The sequence below is a fragment of the Tamandua tetradactyla genome, chromosome 11 (genome assembly GCF_023851605.1).
Source record: "Tamandua tetradactyla isolate mTamTet1 chromosome 11, mTamTet1.pri, whole genome shotgun sequence".
NCBI lineage: Eukaryota > Metazoa > Chordata > Mammalia > Pilosa > Myrmecophagidae > Tamandua > Tamandua tetradactyla.
In genome coordinates, this window is record NC_135337.1 from 84,260,619 (window position 1) to 84,288,616 (window position 27,998).

At 58.3% G+C, this 27,998-nt stretch overlaps 1 protein-coding gene across 3 annotated transcripts; it reads left to right on the forward strand.

The window, feature by feature from the left end:
• Window positions 1-27,995, forward strand: EVI5L (ecotropic viral integration site 5 like). Of its 3 annotated transcripts, XM_077121503.1 has the most exons (20): window positions 1-168; window positions 11,159-11,343; window positions 11,927-12,116; window positions 12,518-12,742; window positions 12,830-12,904; window positions 13,675-13,800; window positions 15,237-15,380; window positions 15,570-15,659; window positions 16,851-16,948; window positions 17,035-17,095; window positions 19,448-19,501; window positions 20,461-20,493; window positions 21,606-21,746; window positions 23,489-23,617; window positions 25,144-25,284; window positions 25,486-25,641; window positions 25,754-25,900; window positions 25,974-26,069; window positions 26,169-26,264; window positions 26,496-27,995. In XM_077121503.1, the coding sequence occupies exons 2-20, from the start codon at window positions 11,207-11,209 to the stop codon at window positions 26,772-26,774; spliced, it is 2,418 nt and encodes an 805-aa protein (XP_076977618.1). In that variant the 5' UTR covers window positions 1-168; window positions 11,159-11,206; the 3' UTR covers window positions 26,775-27,995. The 3 variants fall into 3 exon arrangements, with proteins under 3 accessions (XP_076977618.1, XP_076977620.1, XP_076977619.1); XM_077121505.1 differs by lacking the exon at window positions 20,461-20,493 and having other exon boundaries at window positions 2-168; XM_077121504.1 differs by lacking the exon at window positions 1-168 and having other exon boundaries at window positions 9,513-11,343.
• Window positions 27,996-27,998: the final 3 nt, after the last annotated feature.

The window sequence follows — 27,998 nt, forward strand, 5'->3', positions numbered from 1 at the left end:
TCCTGTCAGCGGGTGAAATGGCAGCGGCGGAGCCGGCTGCGGCCGCGGTCCCGGGGGGAGGCTGAGGGGGCCGGGCCGGGGCTGCGGGACGAGCGGTGCAGCAGGGGTCCGGCGGCGCGGCCCGGGACGACGAGGCTCGGCACGGCGATGGCGGCGCGCTCGGCGCAGGTAGTGTGGCGCGGGCCGGGCCTCCGGGCGCTGCGGCCCGCGGGGGTTGGGCCAGACCGCGACTCCGGGCCGCTCGGGAACCCGCGCGGGGAGCCCCGGGCATTCCCAGCCCCGGACCTGGACCACCGCCCACCCTCGCTCGCGTCCCTCGGGACACCTCACCACCACCAGGGGTCCTCTCCGCGTGAGGCCCCATCAGGCCCATGACCCCCGCCCACCCTTTCCACCTACCCTCAGGATCCCTCCTAGGACCCTTCGGAGACCCCGACCCCTACCCCGCAGACCCACCTCCTCCCACGAGGGACCCCCCCAGGCCCAGGACCCCTCCGGTCTGCGGGATTCTTGCCGCCTGACCCTCCCCTCGCTTTACCCTCCAGTCTCCTAGCCCAGACCTGCCCCCACCCCCGGGAAGGCCAGCCCCAGGGCCTGCCCCCTCCCCTCTGATCCCACGGGCCCCTCCCCTCTGACCCCAAAGGCCTCCTCCCATCAGGACGCCCGCCCACAGGTCTCCCTTCAGCCTGCTGGCCCAGCTTCCACCCCAGACACCCTGTGCCCAAGGGCGCCCCTCAGAATCATTCCTTGGGTCCTCCCAGGACACCCCTGGATCCTGGCCCGTCTTGATCCGGTCTTACTGAAAACCACCCCTCTCCTCATGCCCAGACATCGGGATACCCCCTCCCCACCCCCAGACGCACGTCTTTCTGCAAATCCCAGACACATACACAAGCACATCTGGGAGCCTCCAGTTCTCACCCATGAGCCCCAACAACTCGTGCTGGCAGTTATGCCGACCCCCCCCTCCCAACACATAGAAGCCAGGAGCTCCCAGGTCCCCAACGCACACAGATAAATTTGGGACCTCTGACACACACCCCACCTATCTCCCCTATACACAGACACCCACACCCAGGACTTCTCAGCACTCCCACAAACCAACTTGGACCCCACCTGCCCAGGCCCTTTAGGAGCCAACAGGTCCCACCTTAGGCAGCCAGCCTGTCCAGCCACACCAATCTCCCTGAGCCGGGCCCCACATTGGGGCCCCTGAGGGTGGCAGGGACCCAACAGCTCTTAGCGCCCCTGTGGGCTCCTGCCCCAGGCTTCTTTATCCTTTAAAGTCTGACTGCTTTGCCCTTCTTCAAAGGGAAGGACACTCACTCCCTCTCCTACATCAAAGTGTCCTGAAAGGCACTACTGCCTGCCCCCTAATTTATGCCACCCACTGTTGGGGGGAGGGACAAGCAGGGAGGGGCTCAGGCTGCCCATGCCCCCGTCCTAAAGTCTGACCAGACTGGTAGGACCAGCATCCTGACCCCATTGCACCTGCTGGCCTCAGATGCAGCCAGCACCACCATCCAGGCTGCTCAAGGGACTAGCTCCTCATGGCCCAGTGGGTTTTTTTCATCCACTATGGACATGCTTTGCCAAAATGAAATGGCTTCCTGCTATCCTGGCCTTTGGGACCCTGTGGAGCTGGGTTTGGGCCTGCCCGGAGCAGGCATCTCTTTGTTAAGGAATATTTTCAGAAGGGGAAAAAAAAATGTGCCGAAGAGGCTCAGGAGGCACATGAGTGAGCAGACTGTTTCATTTTACTCTCAGCCAGGCTGCGATGGAGATAGAGGACCCGTCTCCATGTGTCTTTCCGGGTTGTGCTGATGTTCCCGCCCAGCCTGCCGATTCCCCGTGGGCTCCTGTGGTTGACTGGGGGTGGTTTGGAAGGAATCGCAGGTGGCTTGGCCCCGGGTCAGGGATGGTGGTGAGACAGAGAGGAGAGACTGCAGAATGGGTGAGATGGTGTGGCTGGAACTGCAGGGATGAGAAGCCCCCAGGTCCCACCATGTGGAATCAGCTCAGTCCGGCCCCTGCATGGCCTGACACCCATGTGTCTGAGGTCCTTCTAGTGATATGGTCACACCTGCAAAGCCCCAAAAAGTCATCACAAGCCTGGGCTTCGTAGTAAATATTCAGCAATGGAGTCTGAGTGGCCCTGGGTCAAAGCTCATCTTGGCTCAGTACCTCAACTTCCCCATCTGGCAAATGGGGAGATAGATCTGTAGCATAGTACTTTGTACCGCAGGGGCCCCTGGGAGGGCTGAATGCTGTCTAGGCACTGTGTGGGAGGGGACAGTGGGATCTGGGAGGACAGTCCCCTGTCAGTGGGAGCAGAAATACTGGCTACCCTGGCCCCCTGGTTGTAATTGGATGATACCTCACTGGTCAGTGGCCCTTTTTCCCTGGCTGAGCTGCATTACAGGAAGCTGGCTGGAATTGGGATTGGTAGGAGGAGGATAAGAGATGGCTTTTTGTGGGATTTGTGGCCACGCAGGGACCTCCAGGGGAGTGAGGGGCACAGGGGTGTGGCACTGCTTGCAGGTGGTGCTGACGCCCCCACACCTCTGATGCTGGGTAGGGAGAGGTGTGTTCTTTGCCTCATCCGAAGGAGTGGATGAAAAGACTCCTGAAGGTCACATGGTACAGAAAAGATAAATGCCACAGCCTCCCCAGGTAGGACTTTGTGTGGACAAAGCAAAGTAGGAAGGTTCCGCAAGATAGAGCTATGAACTTTTTGGGGAAACCAAAGAAGGCTCTCTGAGAGGACTTATGAATGATAACACGGTTTTACCCTCAACTAGGGCTACAGGTCCGTGTGTTTGAGTGTGTGCTTTAGTAGGCGCATGGGGGATAGGGAAGCAAGTGTGCTTTATTTTCCTCACGCAGAATATTCATGCTGATTGTCCCCAAAGGATGCCCACCATGGACCAGGAATTGAGTCATGTGCTGGTGTACAAGGGATATAAAATGTGGTCCCCACCCTGCCTCTAAAGACTCTCTCAATACTATGAAGCAGGAGTTGAAACCATAGCCTCGTTGATCGGACCCATACCACGTGCTCAATGCTGTGCCATTTTTGTATTATCTCATTTAGTCTTCAGAACAACCCAGAGGCTTGTTACAGCACAGGCCTTTACTTTCACATCCTGCTGTCTGCTATGCTGGAAGCATCAGATGGAATTATGGACAGTATCCTGCAGGCGCACAGAAAAGGGCCCGGCACCTTCCTGGGTTGGTCAGGAAGGCATTGTAGGAATGATGCAGGGACAGGGTCCAGGAGGAGAAGAGGCGTCCACCAGACAGGTGTGACAAGGTAGGGTGTTTCAGGCAGTGAAAGTGCTTGGCTCAAGGCCCAGGCAGCAGAAACAAGCTTGGGGCATTTAGGGAAGTATGCCTCATTTGGTGGGGTTCATCCTATAGGCCTCTGTGTCCCTGGGAGATGCTCCCTGACAAAAGGGTTTCATAATCAGAAGAACTTGGGAGAGTCAGCAAGTCCCCTCCCCAGGAAAGTGGGCAGTGCACTTGTTCTAGAAGCCAAAGTGGAGGTACCATTGGATGGAGGGTCTGTAGGAAGAGAGAGGTTAGTTAGGAGGACAGAGAAGGGCCAGGGAAGAGACTTGTCTCTTCAAAGAAGATTTTAAAGATGACTCTCCCGCACTGCACTCTTTTTTCATTTCTCAATGTGCCTTGATTCTTCTGTGAGATTATTTCGTGGAGATGTCTCCCACACCAGTCTGCAAGTCCCACAGAGGCAGGGCACATGCCTGTTTTGTTCATCGGTGTGTCCCAGGCGAGTTACGAGGCGCATAGCAGATGCTCGACAAATACTTGTTCGGTTTGCACAGCTGACAGTCTTCCCCCACTGGTCCCTTATGAATGAGGGTCTGGAGAAGGGAGTGGCTCTTCCAGGGAAAGAAACCTGGCCCCCCTTCCTCGGAATGTTCCCCAAGGCAGGGCTGACCCCACCTCATCCCTGGACCTTACCTCACCCTTTCCTCTGGCCCAGCAAGATTTTACAACCGGCAAGGATGGCAGACAGGTACCCTGCTGATCTTGAAAGGGCCAAGGACCTTTGCAGGATGCCAGTTTTACTCATCTGTCCCTGAAAGGGCTTATGAGGGCTTTAATGACTTGCCTTTGTCCTTCTCAGGGACACCAAAATACAGAGATGAGGGATTTGCCAGAAATGAACCTATCACAGTGGCAAAGAGAAAGCCAATGAGGATGAAGGTGGTAAACTTTTTATTTTTTTAGGTCAAAAAGGATTCCATGGCTTGTGACAGTCCACTCCTCAAATTTTAGCCTAAAGGTATTTACTGCTGCTGCTGCTGTGAGTACCAATAACGGTGGTTTTAATTTTACTAGGTTTGGCCTTTAAGCAGGGTCACTGCATAGGGGGTGGGCCTGCTAAGGAGGGAGAACCATTCATTCATTCCATGGCATGCCAGACTCTGGGGATCCATCCCCAGCCCCTGCCTTCATGGAACTTACCATCCAAGAGGGAATAAATATTATGGGCCATGGCATGGGCTAAGCATTTTACAGGTTTTAGCCACTTATTCCTCCCAACAAAACCTGTGAGATCGACGGTGTCATTAGCCCTACTGTCAGATGAAGAAACTAAGGCAATGTACGTTGTACCCAAGGTCACAAAGAGAGAAAGCCATAGAGTAAGGATGGGAACCCAAGCTCCTGGATCTGAAGCCCCCATTGGGGCCTAAGAGGGCTTAAATCAGCTCTCCAGACTCCAGGGAAATCATGGAAGAAGTGCCCTGGATGCAGAAACGTCCTGGAGCAGCCCAGAGGAGCAGCTAGAACTGGGAACAAGAGGAGGGAAGACATTGGCCTCTGAATTGCAGCTGTGTCCTTGGTATGTGAGGGGCAGCTCGCTTTGGGTCACCTACCCCTTGCCAAGGGAAAGGACCTGAGATGCCAGGCTGTGCCATTTCCCCAGGACACAGAGGCAGCCAGGACAGACTAGACCGTCTGTCAGGCCGGGAAAATTGCAAGTTGTCGGCACAGGGACAAGGCTTCAGATTCAGAAATGAGTCTGTTTTCCTGGTAATCGTTAGAAGGGGAAGACCAGAAGCCCGGAGTGCCAGGCGGTTGGGAGCCAAAATTCAAAGGCAACCTGGGATCTTTATTCCTTGCCTCTGAGAACACCAAGCTCTGAAAGATGGCGTGTGCATACTTGCTTGCTCTCCCTGTTGAAAAATAGTTGACTGCAATTTAGTTGACTGCAATTTACAAGCGTCTGCTGCACTTGGCATTTTCCGTACGTTATTTCTGAAGTAAAAGAATGCGGAGAGCGTGGCAACGCAGCACAGTGATTTAGAGCAGAAGCACTGGAGGGAGAAAGCCAAGCTTGAATCCTTGTTCCTCAAAGGCCTGGGCTAGGGGCCCAGTGAGTGACCCTCTGCTTGCTAAGGCCCTTCTGTGTCTCCAACATCTTTTGCTTTTTTTTGTCACCACTGGCGCAGAATTTTTTTCTTTTAATGTTTTAATAGAACTTTATTATTTAGAACCGTTGTAGATTTACAGAAAAATTGTGAAACGAGTAGAGATTTCTCAAGTATCTCACATCCAGCTTCTCATTTATTAATATCTTACATCATTTGTTGCAACAAGCAGACCAGTAATGATACATCATTATTAACTAAAGTCCGTATTTGATTCCAATTCCTCACTTTTCCACCAGTGTCTTTTCTTTGTCCCAGGACCCCACCCAGGATCCCCCAGGCCAGCCAACTGTCACATCCCTTTAGGCTTCTCTGGGCGTGACATTTTCTCAGACTTGACTTGTTTTTTATGACCTTGACAGTTTTCTGTTTGTTTTGTTTTTCAACTTTTCATTTTGAAATATGTTCAAACTTAACTGGACATTTACAAAAATGATACAAACCCCAATCAGAGAACTCCAGCATACCCTCCCCTTCCCCACCAAGCACCCAGGCCCACCTATTGTAACTTTTTGCCATATCGTCCTGCTATTCTGTCATTCTATATTGATTGATCCATTTTCTGAACCCTTGAGGGTAGGTTGTAGACAACATAGTCCTTGAACACTTAATACCACCATGTACATGTCCTAAGAACAAGGATATTTACTTTAAGTCCAGTATCAAATTCAAGAAATTTAGCATTGATATAAAGCTCACAGTCAGTATTCCAATTTTTTTCATGTGTTTCCCTTGATCCTTTCCCCTCCTCCCTTGTATAGTATTTCGTTGTCACTGTTTCTTTTGTTCCCTTTTTGTGTGTGATTGTGGAAGCATATATATAATATAAACTTCTCCCACCTTGGCAGTTTTGAAGAGCATGGGTTAGGTATTCTGTGGAATGTCCCTTTATTGGAATCTGTCTGATATTTTCTCATGGTTAAACTGGGGTTGTATGTTCTCGGGAGAAAGACCACAGAGGGAATGTGCCCTTCTCAACCCTTCATATCTAGGCTCCATGCCATCGACATGACTTATCTCTGCAGCTGTTGACCTTGTCCACCTGGCTGAGTAGCACGGAAATTTTGTCTTAATTTAAAGAGACAGAAAGTAGACCCCTGGGGACATGAAACGGGGGAGAGTATTGGGGGGGGGAGAAATTTCTATCTTCATTCATTTAACACACATTTATTAAATAGCACCTTCTGTATGCCAGATACTATATGAGGGGCTTAGAAAAGAAAATGGAGATGAAAGACCCTGCTTGCACTCAGAGTGTTCATAATGTGGGGGGTCAGATGGGAGAGGGTATTTTTGGGGAGAGGGGGAATGACCCAGGAGGCTGAGCATGGAAGTGGTGACAGGAAAGATTTCACAGAAAATAAATGCTCAAACCAGGTTTTGGAGAACAGAGGATACAGCATGTGCAAAGACCCAAGCAGGACAAAGCAGGTGTGCCTGGAGGACTTGCCTGGGGGTGGAACGGGCAGACCTGGGGAGGGAGCGAGTCTAGCAGTGTTGGGGGTGCCTGGCAAAGGTGTTTGGGCCCCATCTTGCAGTGGGGTGCTGCAATAGGATAGGGGGCGAGTGAGTGACATGGTTAGTGCATTTCCTCGTGGCTCTGGTGGCCCCATGGGCAGAGCATCAGAAGGACTAGAGAACCCAATGCAGAGGGTGTGTCCTAGGCCCAGATCAGAGGCGAGGAGGTGGCTAGAGGGGAGAGGTTGGGCAATGGACCCGACTCATCTCTGAAAAGCATAAGGGAGAGAGTAAAGCCCAGGCCTCAGGCCCCAGTGCGTGGGAGGAGGGTGGCACTGCGGATGGGGACGGGCGAGCCCACAGCCCACAGCTCACAGGAGGAGGGGCAGTTGGTCAGAACGGTGTCACGTGTGAGCAGTGTCTCCATGCAGGGGGCGGAGGTCTTGCTAAGATGCCCAGTCTGGCCCCTGCAAAACCCTTCTGCCTTTTCTAGAGCCTCCACATGGTTCTCTGCCAGCCCACCCCATTCCACTCCCCCTACCTCCCTACCCTATCTTTTTTTTTTTTTTAGTTTAATTCACCTAACAATTCAGTGGTTTTTCTTATATTCTCAAAGTTGTACAGCCATCACCACTATCTAATTCCAGAACATTTTCATCATCTACAAAAAAGAAAAAAAAACAAAAACCCATACTCATTATCCTGTCACCCCTCATTTCCCCCCATTCCCCAACCCCCCCAGCAACCACACATCTACTTCCTGTCTCTATGTATTTGCCTGTCCTGGATATTATATGTGGATGGAATCACACAGTATGTGGCCTTTTGTGTCTGGCTTCTTTCACTGGGCATCATGTTTTTAAGGCCCATCCATGTTTAGCGTGTATCAGTGCTCCGTTTCTTTTGATAGCTGAATAATATTCCATTGTCTGGATAGGCCACATTTTGTTTACCCTGTCATCAGCTGATGGGCATTGGGGTTGTTTCCATTTGGGGGCTCTTAATGAACAGTGCTGCCGTGAACACGCATATACAAGTTTAAACTATGTGTACAACTTATTATTCATTCCTCTTGGCTGCATACCCAGGAGTGGGATTGCTGGGTCATGTGGTAACTCTTGAACTTTGTGAGGAACAGCTAGGCTGCTTTCCACCCTACCTTTGTCTTTTATTCCCAATATCTATCTCAGTCCATAATGGAAAGTTTGGTAGTTGTTTCTCCATCTCTTCCCTCTGTACACATCAGGAAGGGCAGGGGCGACGTCTGCCTTTGCCCACCAGTCTTCAGCCTTCGGCATGATGCCAGCCCTGGTAGGGGCACTCTGTAAACATCAGGAGGGTAGGAGGGTGGGTTCAAGTCCACAAATGTATATTGACTTACACCATACCAGGCTCAGTGCTGGGTACCACAGTAGAGGAGAGAAGCAGACAGGTTCACAAGTTGTGGCCACCAGCAGGGAAGGGTTAGATGGCTCACTATCGACTCTACCGGGCCCAGGAATCCCCCTGAAGGGGGAGTGGGTAGACAGTAACGGATACTTCCCCCATGGCAGGGTCTGGGGTGGGCCATGGGATGGGTAGCTGAGGTGAAGCCGAGGTGAAGGGCGCTGAAATTGAGGTAGTTAAGAAACACAAAGGCCAGGCCCAGGGGGCCGGGGTATGAGCTCTCAGGGGCCAGTGGGCCCTCAGCACCGGGAAGCCACCTGACCTTTGCGTCTGTGTGCCCATCCAACAAGGGCGGAGCAGCTGCAGGCCCCGCTGAGGGAGACCTCATCCAGCTCGTTCCACTCTGCGCCCTAGTGCCTAGAACAGTGCCCATCCCTCCACAGTTAAGTCAGGAAGACATTTGCCACCCTAGAGAGTGACACAGGCCTGCCCACGGAGCTGGGACGGAGGCAGTGAGTCAGCCCCCATCCCAAACCAACTTGATTCTGAGAGTAGCTAGGTCTAGTCAGTGCAGGAAGTATGTGTGTGCAAGAGAGAGAGAGAGAGAGAATGAGTGTGTGGACATGGATGTATAAGTGTGAGTATGTGTGAGTGCATGTGACAGTGTGTGAGAGTACAAGTGTTTGTGAGTGTGAGTAAGTGGGTATGGGAGAATGTGGGAATATGTTTGAGAGTGTGAATATGTGTGGTTACATGTAAGAATGGAGGGAAGTATGTGGGGTGCAGGAGTATGTGTGAGCATGGGCATGTGCACACACGCATGGGTGGTTTCCAGGTTGGGCAGTGTTTAAAGACCCTGAGGAGTAGCCAGGTCAAATTTCCTGAGGGCTCAGAAGGTTCTTACCTCTCAGATTGAAAATTTCAGGCCCATTAATTTAATAAATTGCATTTTCCATATGAAATATACCTTAGTATATGATAACTTGCTTAACAAAGCCTGTTTGTAGTTGGTTCATTTGCTTGTGTTTTTTTTTTTTTCCCAAAAACCCAGAGTTGAACCATTCTCTCTCTCAGAGTTGGTTCTCTGAGGCTTGAGTCCCTTCCACTGAGCAAGGAGAGGCTGGTCCCGAGCCCATCTGCCCCAGCCACATGCGTCTCTCTGAGCTCCCACTGCTCCCCCAGCTCCACCACCTTTCACCATCCTCCCAGCCCTGGAGGCTGGAAACCCACGCTGCCTTCCCAGCCCCTCCCTGCCCAGAGATCCATCCAATTCAGCACTTCTTGTCCACAGCTTGGCCAGCTGCAGACTCTGACTCTGCAGGAGGCCCCAGAGTAGCGCCCACTGTCCTCTTGCAGAAATGATTAACTCCTGGTTAGGCAGCACACACTGGCTTGGTCTTTGGGGCAGGTGGTCCCTGGTCAGCTGGGCAATGGGAGGCAAAGATCTGCTGACTCTGCCGAGAGCTGCCACCAAAAGCGAGGGCTCTACAGACTAGGGAAGCCTTGGTGGACCAGAGGAAGAACTAACTAGTGCCACTGGGGAGCCACAGGGTTCTGGGTTCTCCAGATGGTGAAAGAAGAATGGTGCCTTCTCCCTCCATGGTAGGGCAGCACAGGGAAAGAGGCACTGTATCGACAGCATGACCAGGGTCAAGTCCACCTGGCCATGGGCCCTCGGCCATCAGTCGGGGCAGGAACGTGCCCAATAACCTGAGGGTGTCCAGGCAGATATGAGGTGACACTGTGCTCTGCCAGCCCAGGAGGCCCGATGCTCTCCTCTGGGGACTTGGCCGGGGACCCTCAGGGCTGAGCTGTCATCTGGGTCAGCAGGGTCTGACGGCACATAGCACACTCCTAGTATGGGCAGTGCAGGAGCATGAGCAGGCATAAGGATAACATAGAGGTGGGTGTGGGGAGCAGGTTTGGCTTCCTGCCCCATAACCCTGGGTACCTGCATCTTCTCAGACCCGCGGACCTAGCCTGGGCTCACCAAGAAGAAGCCCGACTGGGCAGCAGGAGCCCTTCCCCAGCCCCTGCCCCTCTGCCCTCCACCACTTCCAACCCCTAGAACCTCCCCAAGGGTGACGACAACTCCTGTTAGTGGTCCCCACACAGGACTCAGTGAGACCCAGGAGCCTGACTCCCAGGAAGAATGGGAGAAAGTGGTGACCACAGTCCTGGTCAGAGCCCACGGCTCTCGCCCTGCGTCCACCCACCACTTCCCAGCACTTCAATCCATCCCTGACTTCCCATCTGAACGGGAACTGACTCTTCCGACCCTTGGCAGTGCCAGACAATTAACATTAGAGAATAATTGCTTCTGGCTGTGCCAGCAGCCCACTTTGGTTGATGAGATGGAGAAGGTCAGATGCAGGTGCTGGGCTCACAGGGCAGGCCGCAGCAGGGGACAGGGACAAGGCTGTCAGAAAGGGCCTCTGGAGCTCAGGCTGCTGAACCCGAGGTCTCTGCAGACCCCAGGTCTGTCCCTGAGTGACAGGGAGCCTCCGTCTCAGACTCTGCTGACACCTCTAGATGCTGAGTTGAGCCTTGACCTCCATGCCCAGGGGTAACAGGACTGCTTGGGTTCTGGTTGGGCTCCTCCTGCCTCCATCCAGATGTCCAGCCTGACTACACAGGGAGGGAGGCAGCCAGAGTCTGGAGCAGAAGCTGGGGTGGTTGTCAGTTTGGCTGGGGTGTGCTGGGTGGGGCAGTGCTCAGAGTGGGCGGGCCAGAGGGGGAAAGCCTGGGCGTGAAAATGTTCAAAGAGCGGATGGGCAGGCTCGGCTGGCCCCAAGCCAGCAGGAACAGGGTGGGCATCCTGCCCAGGGCAGACCTCATGTGTCCCCTGCCCCCAGACAGAGCTGTGACCCGGCCTCACTTCACGACTGACGAGCCCGCCCACCATGGCGAGCCCCACTCTGAGCCCCGACTCCTCGTCCCAGGAGGCCCTGTCAGCCCCCACCTGCTCCCCCACCTCCGACTCCGAGAACCTCAGCCCCGATGAGCTGGAGCTGCTGGCCAAACTTGAAGAGCAGAACCGGTGAGCTGGGGCGTGGGGGACGGGAAGGAGCCCCAAGGAACAGCACAGGCCCCACAGATGTTCCTGGGTGCCCCTCCAGACTTGGAGCTGGGCCAGGCTCTGGGTAAAATAATGGCCACTCCCCTAAGCTTGACTTACCTTCTCATCCACCCAACCCCAAATGAGCACATGGTCCTCACTGTGTTCAGATGTGGAGACCAAGGTTTGGAAAGGTTGAGTGTATCAACCATGACTTATTGAGCCTTTACTGGAGGGAAGAGGTGAGAGCGTCACGCCATAAAGCCAGGCCTTTCTATGTTTCTCCTCTGGCTCTGCCCCTTGCTGGCTGCATGCCCTCAGCTGGTCTGGAAAGCTCACCCTCACAGAGAGCCTGTAACACACATGGAACCTGGGGGAAACGCCAAGATGAAACCTCTTCAGGCTCAGAGAGGTTAGCTAGGTGGCCAAAGCCACCCAGCAGGAGCGACACGCCTCTAGCCCTTGGTGTCCTCTGGGACCCCAGAAGGCAGGCTTAGGCTTCCCAGAGTCCCTGGCATCCCGGGTCAGAGCCAGGAGCATGCCTCCAACAGCCCTTCCTGCCCAGGCTCCTCGAAGCCGACTCCAAGTCCATGCGCTCCATGAATGGCTCCCGGCGGAACAGTGGCTCCTCGCTGGTGTCTAGCTCCTCGGCCTCTTCCAACCTGAGCCACCTGGAAGAGGACACATGGATCCTCTGGGGCCGGATCGCCAACGAGTGGGAGGAGTGGCGGCGCAGGAAGGAGAAGCTGCTCAAGGTGGCGGGGGCAGCCGGGCAGAGGCAGGGGCTGACAGCTGGGGCGGGCTGGGAGGGATCAGGGGCCAGCCTGTGCACAGGGCAGGTATCCAGGTATCTGGCCAGAGCAGGGGAAAAGGAGAGAGTGGATGCGGGGTGGGGGGCAGCAGCACGGGCCGCAGCAGCACGGGCCTCAGCATCCCAGGTTTCCATTTGTACCTGCTCTGCTATGATCCGGAACTGGGGGCAGCAGGTTGAGGACTGTAGACTCTATTTGCCATGCCCTGGCATGGATTATCTCTGTGCCATGGGCAAGTTGGGAACAAGCCACTTCCCCAGAGAGTGGATTGGGCAGTGGGTAGATGCTAGATGGGGGCGGGGTCCAGCCCAGGCTTCCTGCTCCCCGTCCCGCCCCTTCCCCAGGAGTTGATCCGCAAGGGCATCCCACACCACTTCCGGGCCATCGTGTGGCAGCTCCTGTGCAGCGCCACGGACATGCCAGTCAAGAACCAGTATTCGGAGCTGCTCAAGATGTCCTCACCCTGCGAGAAGCTGATTCGCCGGGACATCGCCCGCACCTACCCGGAGCACGAGTTTTTCAAGGGCCAGGACAGCCTGGGCCAGGAGGTCCTCTTCAATGTCATGAAGGTAAGAGACACGGGTGCCCGTCCCCACCGCCAGGCCTCATGCTCCCTGGCCAGACCCTGCCCTGAGCCCACGTGTGTCTCCTTCCAGGCCTATTCCCTGGTGGACCGGGAGGTGGGCTACTGCCAGGGCAGCGCCTTCATCGTGGGCCTGCTCCTCATGCAGGTAGGTGGCCCCAGTCAGGCTCCAGAGAAGGCCCAGCCCACCCAGCCCCCCGCCATCAGGCAAGGGGACAAAAGCAATGTTCCGTCCACCCCGTGTCCCTCTAGAGTCAGAGCCCTGGTGCTGCCCGTTATGCCCAGGGCCTCCCCCTACCCAGCTGCCTCCTGTCTGTGTCAGTCCTCAAACCAAGCCCTTGGCATATCAGGTAGACATAAGGACGGGGCACCTGTCCACTGTCCCGCCCAGAACAGAGACAGGAGTGCTGGAGGAGCAGGCAGTCCTCTGTCATTCTCAAGGTTGGATGGGGAACTTAAGCCAGAGGACTTCAGTGGGCCAGTGTCACATCTATGGGGCCTGGAGGCTTTCTCCAGGAAAACCAAAAGGCTTGAGAGGCTGAGAAAGGAGCCAGCCCAAAGTGGAGAGGAAGGTACCTCTACCAAGTAGACAAGATTGTGTGCTCTGGCATCTGTCAGATCTGGTTCAAATGCCATCTCCACTGTTTGCTGCCTTGTGGCCTTCAGCAGGTTACTGAAGCCTCAGGTCTTCCATCACTGAAGTGGGGTGACTACATGGACCTTAGAGCTTTGTTGTCAGGATCCAGGGAGAAAGCACAAGGTTTAGCTTGGTCGCCTACCAGAGCCACTGTTCAATAAATGTAAACGTAACAGAAACAGATTCCCATGTGAAGCGCACTGCGCCAGAGCCAGGAGGGGAGCTGCAAGCCTGGCCCCTGTGGCCTGCCCTCACGGTCCCCTCCCCTGTCACCCACCCAGATGCCTGAGGAGGAGGCGTTCTGTGTGTTTGTGCGACTGATGCAGGAGTACCGGCTGCGGGAGCTCTTCAAGCCCAGCATGGCCGAGCTGGGGCTCTGCATCTACCAGTTTGAGTACATGCTGCAGGTGAGGGGAGCTGGGGACAGTTGGCAGCAGGTCTGCTCCACCTCTGCTGGTGCACTCAGATAGCCACAGGCCCACAGGTGTGCAACTAGGCCTGCCCCGGGAGTCCCTGAGAGCCCCAGGGCTGAGAAGTCATACCTGTCCCCCAGGGCTGTGTAACCTGGCCCCCAAAAATGCTTTGAAGGACAAGGCAGGGACCATCCCTGAAAAGCAGGGACTCCTAAGAACACGGGGTTTGAATACAAAGCCTTCCTGGGCAGAGAGGTGGGGCTGGTTCTCTCTGGGTACCAGGAGAGCTGCTTCCAGACACAGCCATGGCCCCTCCCTTTCTGCTTCAGGGGTGGGGGAAGGGAGGGAAGGTGGTGTCTGCCTCCCTCTGCTGCTGACTGGCTAGCCACAGACATCTTTGTTTATAAATAGCATCCCCACAGAGCCCTGCTCTTTGCTGGCTCTGGAAGCCCATGGCAGGTGGAACTGGAAAGCTCTGGGAGGCAGAGGGCAGGGTGGTGGGATGCAGGAACATCTGTACTGCCCAGGCTTGACTCATCAGCACGCCACTGACCAGCCCCAGGACTAGCCTAGAATTGAAAACCCCAATCCTTGGGCCTGTGAACTAAGGAGGTGCCATAGCTCAAGGTGGCCCAGTAGCTCTGGTAAGCGGGTGGCCTGGCCCGCAGTGGCGTCTCTTTGCATCACCCCAGAGAAGAAGCCGACCCCTCTCCAGCTTGGGTAGCCAAGAGCTGTCCTAGCAGAGTAGATGGGCACCACATTAACCCAGGACCCAGGTCGCTCCTGACTCTAGGAGAAAGCCTGGGAGCAGAAGACAGAGTCCATTCTCTCAGTGTGGGACATCCAGGGGTCCAAACGCCTTCTCCCTTCTCCAGCCTCAGTTTCCCCAATGGACTATCCCTTTGCAGGGGTCTGAAGTGCAGGCCAATAAAACTACCATGCACGTGGCACCCAGCTGGGAGTGGTGAGTGGACATGGCTGAGCAGCAGGGTTACAATACTGCCTGGGCCATGATGAGCCCATACCAGGAGCTGTGTGACAGAGTGGCTCCCCCTTTCTCTGGAGGACCTTCAGGCGGTGACATGACCTCTCAGAGACTCAGAAACACCCTCCTGGGCCATGATGCCCTGAGCCGCTGCAGACAGAACACCAGGGTGCACCAGGGTGCACCAGGGTCGCTCCATTCTTATACCTCTGCCCATGTCCCCACCTCAGTCTCCTCTAAGCTCTGAGGTGCCTCAGCCTCATCCCAACCACTGCGGGAGCGTCGAGAAAGGGAGCTGAGGTCTGCCCAGGGAAGGCTTCTTGGAGGTGGGGCACTGAGGTCCAGCACCCCTGGTGGAAGGGAGCCTGGCAGACAAGGACAGCTGTGCCCAGGTGCCCTCCTCACAGTGCCTGGCCCCGGCCTGCCCACTCCCCCCACCCGGCAGGAGCAGCTCCCGGACCTGAACACGCACTTCCGCTCCCAAAGCTTCCACACGTCCATGTACGCCTCCTCCTGGTTCCTCACTCTCTTCCTGACCACCTTTCCGCTACCCATTGCCACCCGCGTATTTGACATCTTCATGTATGAGGTGAGGACCCGACCCAGCCAAGGGTGAGCCTCACACGCCCTGTCTTCCCCGGGGGGCTCTGGGTCAAGCACATCACAGCCTACACTGGAGACAGCCTGCGCTGGACTGGTGTGAAGAGAAACCTCCCCGGGGAGGGCGGTGGGGGGGTTGTGCCGGACAGGAGACACATTGCCGCCGCCTCCTTTGCAGGGGCTGGAGATTGTATTCCGGGTGGGCCTCGCCCTACTGCAGGTGAACCAGACAGAGCTGATGCAGCTGGACATGGAGGGGATGTCCCAGGTGGGCAAGGGCAGGGCAGGGCAGGCGGGACTGCTCCACCCCCCAGGGCAACCTGGATAGGTGAAGCCCTCACACGGGACGGGGAGGGGCTGGCTTCGAGAGAAGAGACATTCCCTGAGCATTCCTGGTCCTTTCCATCAGCTCTGCCCCTCCACCCCACTTCAACCTCCCTGTAGGAACCAAGGTGGCCCTGAGGAGCTCACAGCTCTGCCAAACAAAACCCAGGGCCGGCAGCCCTGCAGTGAGGAGACAGGGAGGCCCAGGAACAGTCCCGGGAGGTCCCACCCCCTCTCTCCTGCCCCCAGTTCCAGATCTCCAAAGCCTGATGCATCTGAATGTCCCTACTGGTATATAGGAGTACTGGCCAAACCTCAAGGCCTTGGCTGTGGTTTCTGCCCCAGCAACCTGCTGGACGAGGGCACAGGAAGGGTAAAGGGTCTGCGTCAGCCTCCCACCCTGCCCTGGCCTGCCTGCTGGAGAGTAGGCCGGCCTGCTTCTCACCATTTCCCCTCACGCAGGTCCCCGCCCCCTCCCAGCCTCCTCCAGCTGGTTCTCCCAGGAAGAATGCACAAAGGCCGTAGTTGTGTCCACGGACATGGGTGTCCATTGTCTGCAGCTGCCAGAGGGAGCCAGCTGGGCTGGGGAGTGAGAGCCAGGCTGCCCCTGAACAGCCGTGTCCACCCGCGGTCTCCTCTTAACCCTTTGCTAAGGCTCAAGGACCCTGGCAAACAGGCAGACCCTTGAGGGACATCTTCCCATCTACAGGTCCTCAGCCTCCCCTGGCACCTGCCTGGTTGGATTTGCGGGCACAGATCTTAGATCAGGGAGCACCGCCTCCTACCCCCTTCTACCGTGAAGGCTCTCTACTCAGACGCCACCCCAGCCCCCACTGCCCACCCAGCCTTCACCCTAATCAACACCCCAGCCTGCTTCCCTCCCAAAATGGAAGCCCTGGCTGCAGGTGGCTCAAGGAAGCCAGCCCTTCCTACTCCCCCATTCTCACTTCTCACCCTCAGTCGCTTGCTCCCCCAAACGCTGACTGAGCACTCACAACAGGCAACACCCCAGCCAGAGTGCTCCCTTCCCTCCCTCCTGAAGCACCCAGGTCCTGTGGGGGGAATGGGAAGCAGCAGGGGCGCGGTTCAGGGTCCAGGGTCCCCCTGGAGTGGGTGACCACCTGTGTCCCCACAGTACTTCCAGAGGGTGATCCCCCACCAGTTTGACAGCTGTCCGGACAAGCTGATCCTCAAGGCCTACCAGGTCAAGTACAACCCCAAGAAGATGAAGAGGTCAGGACTGAGTGCCCCGGGGTGCTGGCAGGGGGCTGGGTCCCCAGCAGCCAGGCCCTGACCACATAGGCCCTCCCCCTCCGCAGGCTGGAGAAGGAGTACGCAGTCATGAAGAGCAAGGAGATGGAGGAACAGATCGAGATCAAAGTGAGTCCCCCTGAGCAATGGGGAGAGGATGCGATGCCCTTGGGGGTCCCAACTCGGGGGCCTTGCTCACAGGCGGGCGGCCGCTAGAGGGCGGCCCTACCCAGCACATGCCAAAGACGGAGGACGGGCTGTCCTTGGCCCTGGGTAAGTTGTCCCTCTGCCCACCTTCACTAGTGACAGAGATGGTCAATAAACCAGTAGTACAGAGTGAAGGATAAAGCCTACTATAAAATACTCCGGATGAAAATGTACAGAGGAGGTGAGAAGGAATGGCTTAGGGATGGAGTTGACTTGCCGACTGAAGGATGTTCCAGGCTCAGAATAGAAGGCAGAAGACCCGAGGCAGCAGCGAGCTGGTGGGCTGCAGGAATATCAAGACGGCCGCGATGGGCCCTCAGTATCAACGCGCCCCACCAGCTTTGGCATTCAAGGGCTGCCGAGTCCACTTCTAGCCCCTGGCGCCTGCCCGTCCTTGGTCCTGCTAAGTCTGGGGATTCCCTGAACACGCAGAGCCTCTGAACCCGGGCTCCCTGCTCTCCTTCCTTCTGCTTTCATCCCTTCACACGTGACTCTGGTTTTTCACCCAATAAGCACTTACTGAGCTCCTGCCATGTGCCAGAGTCACAGCAGAGCCTAAGGGAACCCAAGGCCATTGAGGAGAGCAGTCACAACCATAAACCCCAACATAGCCTGGCTCTGTCCTCTTGTAAGGCAGGGTCACCTGTAGTGTGCCCTGGGGGTCTAACCCCAGCCTGGACTAGCTATGCCCCCTGGGTAGGTGAATTCACCTCTCCGAGCCTTCTGTCAATTCTGTCAATTCACCCCTCTGCGCTCCCCTCTATAAAGTGGGGGTGATACTTGCTCTGCTGGTCACATTTTTATTATTACTGTCATGGTCATCCTACCTCCATAGAAGGGCAGGGGCAGAGCCAGGTCGCCACCCACCCATCCACACTGAGGGGAAGGAGGTCATTATTACCTCGACGCTGTTTTAGGATTCCCAGAAATAGTTACCCTGAGTTTTTGAGCCTCTCCCTTTCTCGGTAACGGCGCCTGACTGATACACGTGTCCAAACTTGTCTCACTCATGACAGACATGGGTCTGCGGCCATCTGGTGGCCGTGAGGAAGCAGCAGGAGGCAAGGATGTAGCAGACCCTTAGGCCCCCTGCCCAGCCTGGGGACTTTCCACGAGAGGAAGCTGAGAGCCCCACGGGCCTTCAAGGGTTCAGGCAGATGCCTTCCCCCACCACCCAACCCTTTTGCACTTTCACCCATAGCCACACATTGTTCTTGCTCATTTTCCCTTTGGGGTAAGGAGGAGAAAGGCAAGTGGGTTTGCAGGCACCTCCAACTCCCCCAAGGACAGTTCTGCTTGGTGCAGCATCGGGTGAGATCAAAGAGAGGTCAAAGAAACCCAGGGTCAGGGGTCAAGCCTCCAGATTGCTCTGAGGGACAGAAACCTGAACTGGGTGAGCTGGGAGGTACTGGAAGACCCTGCCCTGCTCTAACTCAGTTCCCCCACCCACAAAATGAAACAATAACCATGAGATCTGCAATTCTCTCTGACCGCATTTGCTTCCTGGGATTGTTCTGGGTGTTTCCATCACCTTTTCTCCCAGGAGGAAAACCAGGCCATTTTCAGTGTGACCCACGGGGAGGCAGGATTTTCACTAACCTGCTGAGCCAAACTATTTCCACATCTACTTCTTAATGGTCATGGAGGCAGAGACCAAAGAGAGGGCATCTGTGAACCTCACCTGCTGCCCCAAAGGTCAGGAGTAGCGTAAACCCACAAATACCTAACCAGAATCCGTCAGCACAGAATGGAAGGTAAAAAGCCAGAGAGACTGCCTCCAAAACCCCAAAGGCAGCATACATTTTTCAGCCAGGCCCTTGCCCCCAGACCCAAAGTCTGGGGTTTGTCCTTTGAGATTTTTAACCCAGGCATGGAGCCAAGCCATGGGGAGGGGAGTGGGATGGGGATGGGGGTTATCTGACAGCGCCTGTGCCCAAATGTGGAGATATTTGCCACACGGTGGGTGTCATGTGGATGTCAAAGGAGGGTGCTGACTGCCCCCCAATACTGCCATTGAAGCTGGAACCCTGAAGCACTGGAATAACAGTGAAAGGTGCTTTTATTGATTTTTATTGAGCCAAGAGTGGCTTAAAAAAAAAAGAAGTCAATTGGGCCATTCTGAGCAGGAATTAGGCCCTGACTGTCTTCTCAACTCGCCGAGCCAGAACATAATGACACGGGCACAGCGCAAGTTCACTGGGAGCCAGTCCTGCATGGCAGTGGCAGGTGAGTGGGGGTGGGGGTCTCACAAGCTCTCCTCCCGCCCCCCAACAGAGGCTTCGGACGGAAAACCGGCTCCTGAAACAGCGGATTGAGACTCTGGAGAAGGTAAGGGGCACAGCAGCCAATCTGGGCCGCAGCATTCTCCTCCACGCCCCACACAGGAGCCAGCAGCCAGAGGGTCAAGCCGCCTGCTCCTGGGAGCACGGCATAAATCCCATGGGCCCCGCCGAGACAGGGGCTGGAGAAATTTCCCTTGTGCTGTGATCCTGATTCCCTGTAATTACCACTGGGGTCAGGGTTTAATCACAACCCAGTTAATTGCACCTACCCCCATGCCGCTTGGAAGAGCAGCTGCTTTAATTGAGGTACACCAAGGCACAGCACCCTGTAATTTGGAAGTGGAGAAGGAGGAGCAGCATGGCCACTGGCCCCATCTTGTTGGGGGGGGCAACCTTGACCCTGAACCCTGACATTTGAAAGATGAGGGTGTGAGGGTGGAGGTGGGGGCAGCCAGGGCCCCACACTGCCTGCTCCTCCCTCCTTCCTGGGATCCTCGCCTGCTTCCCTTGGCCCTCTGCAGACCACAGGATTTCATTGCCCTCACCCCAAAGCCTGGGGTCTAACTTGGACTCTTGTTCTGCCTCAAAATTAAAACACCCCTCCCAGGCCAGCTCTGCCACCCACAGTCCTACCTTCCCAGGAGGGCTCTTTTCTACCCTGAGGCTACCAGGTCCAAGTTTGCAGGAGTTCCAGGCGCTGAGTCCCGTCTCCCCCTGGCCAGCCCTGGAGGGTGGGACGGCAGGTTTCCCAGCCCTGCGGCCTCCTCCACAGCCATGGGCATCCCGACCTCCGCACTCAAGCGCAGACCTTCCCTCAGGACGGAACTGCCTCTGGCTTTGGTTTTCTCCAGGGCCTCTCCTGCTGGTTCTCTGGCCTCTACTCCTCTCTTCCCTGCTTCTAGAGATAGCCCAAGGCGTTAGTGACAAGTGGTTCTTGTCTGTCTCTCCCCCTCTCCCTTCTGCTCTGCTCCTCCCCCTGTCGCTCGGACCCCCTCCGCCGGGTAGGAGAGCGCTGCTCTGGCTGATAGGTTAATCCAGGTACTGTAGCTTTTTATCTGCCTCTCCAATTTCCTTCCTGTCTCTTCCCTGCCCACGACAGCCAGGAACTGCCTCTTCCCTGGCCGCTGCCACTCTGGGGGTGAGGGGGTAGGCCTGGTGCTGTGCATGGGGGCAGCTGGGGACCATTCCTCAGGGGGAGGGGGTGTTGAGAGGAACTGTTGGGCCGTGGGGTAGGGTGGTGATCATATATGCACAGGTACAGAAAGTTTTGTTCCTCCAGGGGACACAGGAAGAAACCAAGGAGGGCTCGGGGACCCTAAGAATGTACGAGCTCCAAGCCCTGGTGTATGCACTTGGCTGAGCTTCTCTGCCCCATAAGCACGCGCGCACGCACACATGTCACCCCCTCTGGCTCCTTTTGCCCCACTCTGTTCCTACCTGCAAGGCCTGGCATCTCTCACTCACCTGCTTCTGCTGCTGCCTCATCTTGAATGGCTTTCCCTAAAAGCTTCTGCCTGCCCCCTGGTGACTCTGAGCCTGGAATGAGGGCCCTACTGTAGGGAGCAGGGCAGGGTGTGTGTGAGGGGATGAGCCTCAGAGGCAGGGGTCTCTGTCCCAGGCAGGCGGAAGCCCCTGAGTCCAGGACTGAAGAAGGCCCCCAGAAGAGGTGTCTCCCCATCCCAGCCCAGTGACCTGCCCCAACCCCACCCCTTCCCTCACCAGCAGAGCCCAGGAGGAGCAGAGAGAAGCAACCTCTCCTGCGCCTGCTGCCCTAGATGAAAGCCTGTTTGTCCTTACCTTAGGCGGAGGCTGAGAATCACAACGGGGAAGGGAAAGATGCTGTAGGAAGCCTGGGGCCTCCATTCCCCCACTTAAGCCCCACATCAAGTTTGGGCCCAGGGCAGGTCTGCTCCTCCCAGGCTCCTCCACGTCTTCTGTTCCTGCTGTCCCACTCCCAACCCCCGAGGCAGGCAGAAACTGGTGCTGCCCGGGCAGCCACATCCCAGGCTCTGAGTGGAGAAGGCCTTGTCCCTCTCACTTCCGCCCTCTCTGGGCCTCTGAGCCCAGACTCCCTCCTACGCAGGCAGCCTGAGACAGGGCCTAGGGTCCGAGCCGAGGGTCATGGCACCCCCTCCCCTTGCTGTGCGCAGGGGCAGGTGACACGGGCACAGGAGGCCGAGGAGAACTACGTCATCAAGCGAGAGCTGGCAGTGGTGCGACAGCAATGCAGCTCAGCAGCCGAGGACCTGCAGAAGGCGCAAAGCACCATCCGGCAACTGCAAGAGCAGCAGGTATCAGCTGGGTGGGTGGGCACCCTGGATAGGGCAGGGCCAGTGCCCCACTGCCCTCAGGGCATCCCTGGGAACTACTAGCTCCCATCAGCCCTGCCTCTACCTATGACTCACCTGTTCCTTCCTGGGGTCAGGGAGACCCAAATTCTAGCTCAGAATATCCCCCAGCCCTGCCCCTCTGCAGCCCCAGTTGCCCCAATGGCCGGGGCTTTCTCACGGTGGTCTCCACGTCCCACCATCTGCACTGAGCCTGAGGCACCCTGCCTCCCCACTGCCCCAGCCTCAGCTGGAGGACCCCTGAGACCCAGGCCATCTCTTCAGGAGCGCCCTCCCTGGCACGCTGTACACAGCCTGGCACACTTAACTCCTTGGGGAAGCCCTTGTATCTCTCCAGGGACGGGCTGCTGGGCTTCCCTAGGGGCCAGCCATGCAGGGCAAGAGCTGGGACAAGGGACAAGAGTTAGGACAAGAGTTTCTTCCTCCAGTGTCCAGATCTCCCTCTTCCTAGTGCTGGTGGGCAGGGTTTTGCCCTCAGAAGAGGGTGGCAGGGCCATCAGAGGCTGTTTTGGAAGCAATAGCTCAGGATCTGGGGGAGCAGGGGAAGAACATCCCAAGTCTGCTGTGGGGTCATGAACTCAGGATCCATTGGTGGGCTGGAGCACTGCCCGAGGAGTCTGCTTGTTTGGAGGGGGCTTTTAGAATTCGTCCTGCAGCTGTGCCCAGCAGGCAGCCTTTTCTGCTGAACTGACAGACTGCAGTCCCAATACCAGCGGTCCACACCCCACACACCTGGAGGGGCAGGGAAAGAAGCCATAGGCTCTGCGGGCCTTTGGCAGTGCAGGTCCAAACCAGGCAGGGCCCGGAGGTGGTGTGTGGACCCTTATTTAGAGAAGCTACGGGAAGCTCGACTGCCAGTGGGTGGAGAGGAGGAGGAAGAGTCATTCACTGAGGGGGGCTCACATGCCCCCAGGCCTGGAGGCTCCAGCTCAGACCTTAGCTGAAGGATTTGGACTGATCCATGGCTCCTGGGGAGGGAGGACAAGGCAGCCTCCAGAGTGGGGGTGGAGAGTCAGCTCCAAGCCCTTGGCTCCCCTTCCATTGACCATCTGTGTGCACATGTGCAGCACCTACCCCTCGAGAGCCAGTCTGCAATGGTGCTGACTCCTAGCCAGGCAGCCCCATAGAGCCTGTGAGTGGGGAAGCCGAGGTGGGGCTCATCCCATCCCTGGAACAATGACCCCGTTTCAGGCCAGTCAGAGAGAATACGGACCAGAGGGGCAGAGGAGATAAAGGGGAGGGAGAGAGAGAGAGAGGCAGGAGTGTTCACACAAAGTCCAGAGCCTTGCCCCTGCTCCTGCCCTGGGCTCAGCCCACCCTGCCCCCACCCCCGCCGGACTGACTGCAGCCACTGGGAAGCAGCCCCAGGGAACCCGTGCTCCACCCCAGCCCACCGATCCTGAGGAAACCAGGGCATATTTCAGGGGGCATCCTGTGGCTGTGGGAAGTCCCGTTGTGAACCTCCCTCTGTGCTGCTTCTCCAGGAAAGAGGCTGGGCCAGAACAGCTGCACCAGCACCTGGCCGCCCTGGAACAGCCTCAGGGCCGCCACCACCCAGAGCTGAAAACCTGCCTGGGTGTCAGCCCTCTCCACTCCCCCCAGATGGTCAGAGGTCACCTGGAGGGTATCTCTCCATGCAGCCTGGGGCGCATGGGACCCCAGCCACAGCCCTCTGCCTCCCCCAGGATAACCCACGTCTCACCGAGGACTTCGTCACCCACCTGGAGATGGAGCTGGAGCAGTCACGACTGCGGGAGACAGAGACATTGGGGGCGCTCCGGGAGATGCAGGACAAAGTTCTAGACATGGAGAAGGTGTGCTTGGGCGGGCAAGTGGAGGGCCGTGGGAAGGGAGTTGGGCTGCTGGGCAGGTTTGGGGAGTACGGGATGAGATCCTGGCAGTAGAGGCAGGGCATTTGGGTGGATGTCGGGGGGTGGAGGGCGGGGGTCCTGTGGTTGGGAATCAGAACCCCACCCCCACCCCATCTGCTGTGTTCTCAACCCACCGTTCCCTGCCCGCCGCACACCAGGCACATCCTGGCCCTGCTCCTTCCCCACTCCACAGCCTGGCCTCCACCTGAGGGTCTAGGGAAATGGGAAGTTTGGACATCTCGCCCCAGACCCTTCCTGGCCCTGGAGATGCACATACAGGAGGACCCCACGAAGCAGCACAACTCCACGAAGGCATGACCTCCAGCAATGTAGCCAGCTTTCATGAGCTTCCCGGAGCCCCCCATCCCACCTGTCCATGTCCCTTCCCCCACCCCCTTGCCCAGGTCTGGGGTTCCAGAATGGAGGAAGAGGAAGGAGGAGCAGGGTGGGCTGAGAAGGCCCAGGCCCATCAAGGCTGTTCCAAGCCCCCAAGTCCCCACTCCCATGGAGAAGCAGCGTGGACCCAGGGGGCAGTGTGGAGTGTGCCATCTTGGGGGGCCAACAAGCTTCCTGAGTCCCTCCCCAACTGCTTTCACGCTGACACAGTACTGACAACTTCCCCCGTTTTGCCGCCAGAGGGCAGCTGGGAGCCCTCACACCTGGCAGGAGCCCCAGCCCCACCCCCTCGAGCCTGCACTAATTCTGGGTCCCTCCCAGGTGTGCCCAACACAGCCTTGGCCGCAGCCATCGGCCTGTCAGGCTTATCACCCAGCCACAGCTGGACCTCCCTCTTGCCTTCTTCCACATCGGAGTAAAGCGTGCACCCAGCAGGTCCTGCCACCCTCCAGCACCCCCAGACTCAAGCAAGGGTCCGTAAGGACCTTGTCCGCAAGCTGGACGGTGATCCCCAAGACTAGAGCACAAGTTCCCCACACCCAGCCTTTGGGAAGCAAGAGCAGGGCCTCAGCAGGTTCCCCCAGAGGAGAGGCCTGGCCTGGCAGGTGGAGGGGTATGGAGCACAGGGTTTTCTCAGCCTCTGCTTGGGACAGGTCTTGGGTCTAATCATGGGCCCCAAGGTGAACAGACCTCAGGCTCCGGGGTGGGCAAACACCTGCCCTCAGCCCTCCACCCCCAGCCCCACCCCGAGTCCCTAGCTTCCTTGGGCTTACGGAGGACCTGCTACTGGCTTTATGGCATGTTTTACCTTAGGGACAAGGTAAGAGAGCAGGAGCTGTTAATACACGCATTTGACAGCTGGTGATGTCAGGCAGGGGTCCCAGGGACATGTGCCTGCACGGGAGTCGTCTCCCTCCCTCCCGGCATCTGCCCCACCCTGGTCGCTGCAGTGTCTCCCAGTCCAGGCTGTGCAAGATGGGACTCAAGAAGCGTGAGAGCCGGCCTGGGCTCTGCAGGACCCGGCGGTGCTGCCGGGGAGCTCCCCCGCCCTCTGACCACCACTCTCCCGGCAGAGGAACAGCTCGCTGCCTGATGAGAACAACGTGGCCCGGCTGCAGGAGGAGCTGAAGGCGCTGAAGGTGCGGGAGGGCGAGGCGGTGGCCTCAGCGCGGGAACTGAAGCTGCAGCTGCAGGAGCTCTCGGATACCTGGCAGGTGAGCGGCGCGGGGTGGGGGAGACAGGCGAGGACTGCGGCGGGCTCGGGGGCAGGCAGACCGCCCCGACCCTACGCCCACCCACAAGCTACAAGAAGCGGCCCGTGCGCCCGGCTTCAGACCCATCCGCGAGGCCTGCGACCCCAGCCTCGGGGCTCCTTGGCGGAGGCTGGCCACCCACCCCTCGGACCCCGCCCCCAGACCCACCTGTCCCGCGGCGGTCGCTGGAAGGAATCCCCACGAAAGCTGGTCCTGGGCGAGCTGCAGGACGAGCTGATGAGCGTCCGCCTGCGCGAGGCCCAGGCCCTGGCCGACGGCCGCGAGCTGCGGCAGCGCATCGTGGAGCTCGAGACGCAGGTGGGCCGCGCAGCGCCAGCGCCCGCGGGAGGAGGGGCCTTGTGTCCGTGGGCGACCCCCTGGCTGGGGGACCTGACCCACCCCCTGCGCTCGCCCTCGCTCCCCTCCCCAGGACCACATCCACCGCAACCTGCTGAACCGCGTGGAGGCCGAGCGCGCGGCGCTGCAGGAGAAGCTGCAGTACTTGGCGGCTCAGAATAAGGGGCTTCAGACGCAACTCAGCGAAAGCCGCCGCAAGCAAGCTGAGGCCGAGTGCAAGGTGCCGCCCCCGCCCCGCCCCCGCCCCGGCCCCCGCCGCGCCCCTTGACCCGCCCTCTCCCCCGTACCCGCAGAGCAAGGAGGAGGTCATGGCCGTGCGCCTGCGGGAGGCGGACAGCATGGCTGCGGTGGCCGAGATGCGGCAGCGCATCGCGGAGCTGGAGATCCAAGTGAGCCGCGGCCGGCGGGGGCGGGGGCGGGGGCGGGGCGAGGCGGGGCGGGGTTGTGGGGCCCAGCACTGACCCCCAGCGACCTGGCCGGCCCCGCAGAGGGAGGAGGGCCGCATCCAGGGCCAGTTGAACCACTCGGACTCGTCGCAGTACATCCGCGAACTCAAGGACCAGATCGAGGAACTGAAGGCCGAGGTGAGTGCGGAGCCGCGGGCCCAGCGCGGGAGAGAAGCGGCCTGGCGTTGCGCGAGGGCCAGGTGGTGGGACCCGGGGAGAGCCCCGAGTGTCCTGGGCCCGTGCCGCCCCTGGTCTTGGCACCCGGGGAGCGTGCGGCTGGGGCCGTGGGGGAGACCGGAGTCCCGCGGCCCGACGCCGCCCGCGCGGGTTGGTCTGTTCGCACCTTCAGCGCGCCGGGTCTCGCCCCAGGTGCGGCTGCTGAAGGGCCCGCCGCCCTTCGAGGACCCGCTGGCCTTCGACGGGCTCGGCCTGGCGCGACACCTGGATGAGGACTCGCTGCCGTCTTCCGATGAGGAGCTGCTCGGCGTGGGCGTGGGGGCGGCGCTGCAGGACGCGCTCTACCCGCTGTCCCCGCGCGATGCGCGCTTCTTCCGCCATCTGGAGCGGCCGGCCAAGGACAGCGAGGGCAGCTCGGACAGCGACGCCGACGAGCTGGCTGCGCCCTATAGCCAGGGCCTGGACAACTGAGGCCGCGCCCCGCCCGCCGGGAGCCAGGGGCCCACTACAGCCCGCGCGCCACACCTACGGAACTCCACGCCTCTGCGTCTCCGCCCGCCCCCACGGCTAGGCCGAGCGCGCAGGGCGCAGGGGGCAGGGCAAGAGCCGGGCGAGATTCTCAGGACCCGGGCAGCCCGCCCTCCCCAGCAGTGTTTACCCGTATTGGTCCGTATCCCTCCGGGCCCTCCTGCTTCCTGGAGGTGCCTGGGCCAGTTACTCGGAGGGCGGGTGTCTCTCAACAGGGAGGGCGGGGATGACCCAGAGGTCGCAGGAGGGGAGGAGCTAGTTCCCTTCTCCTTTGGGGACTAGGGCGGCCCTGCTGGGAAGGGCCCAGGAGCTAGGGGAGGCTTGAGGAGGGGGGCGAGGGGGCTGTGGGCTGGATGTTGTTCACCATCCCACCACACCCCTAGGGACACAGCCACCCTTTGACTAGCCCCTGGCCTCCTCCAGGGGAGTCTGGCCGCCGGGGACAGATGGCCAGGCTGGGTTTGCCTGCCTGGTGCAGGTGTGGTCCCTGCAGCAGAAACCAAAGTCCCCCCTCCTGTATTCAGGGCCCCCTGAGGTGTGGGTGGCCAGTGTCTGTTCCTGCTTCCTGGGGCCACAGCAGCTGCCCTGAAGTGAAGAGACCCATCCCCAGCGCCCCACATCTTCCTCTGTGAGACACCCTACCCATGACTTCCCATGATGGAGGAGGGCCCCCTCCAGACCAGCCTCCTCTCTACGGGGTCTTCAGCTTCCACTTCCCTTCCCTCTGGGTGCCCTGATCCCCATTCTCAGCCAGGGCCTGGCTCCAGGTGAGGTTTCCCAGAGTTGCTGCCGCCCCCATGCCTCCTCATGGTGGTCCCGTGGTCTCTGCTGAGTCAGAGCCGAGAACGGTGCCAAAGTCCAGCAATGCCCCCCAGACCCCTCCCCCTGAGGCCCTCGGGGCTGACCCTCTCGGTGCTCCTGGCGGCTCGAGTAGCGTCACAAGCAATCTCCCTGGCGCTTCCTGGGGCAGGGACCCATGCTTAGTCCCCCCCTGCCCAGCCCCCAACTCCTCAGTGTTACAAAGCCTGGGGCCAGGGTGGGCATCCGTGGGGGATCCCTCCCACTCGCCCCACACACTGCCCACCACCATTTTGCACACTGCCTGTTCACACCCCACATGTCGCCCAGGTGGGAACGATGGAAAATAAAGTATTTACACAGTCATGG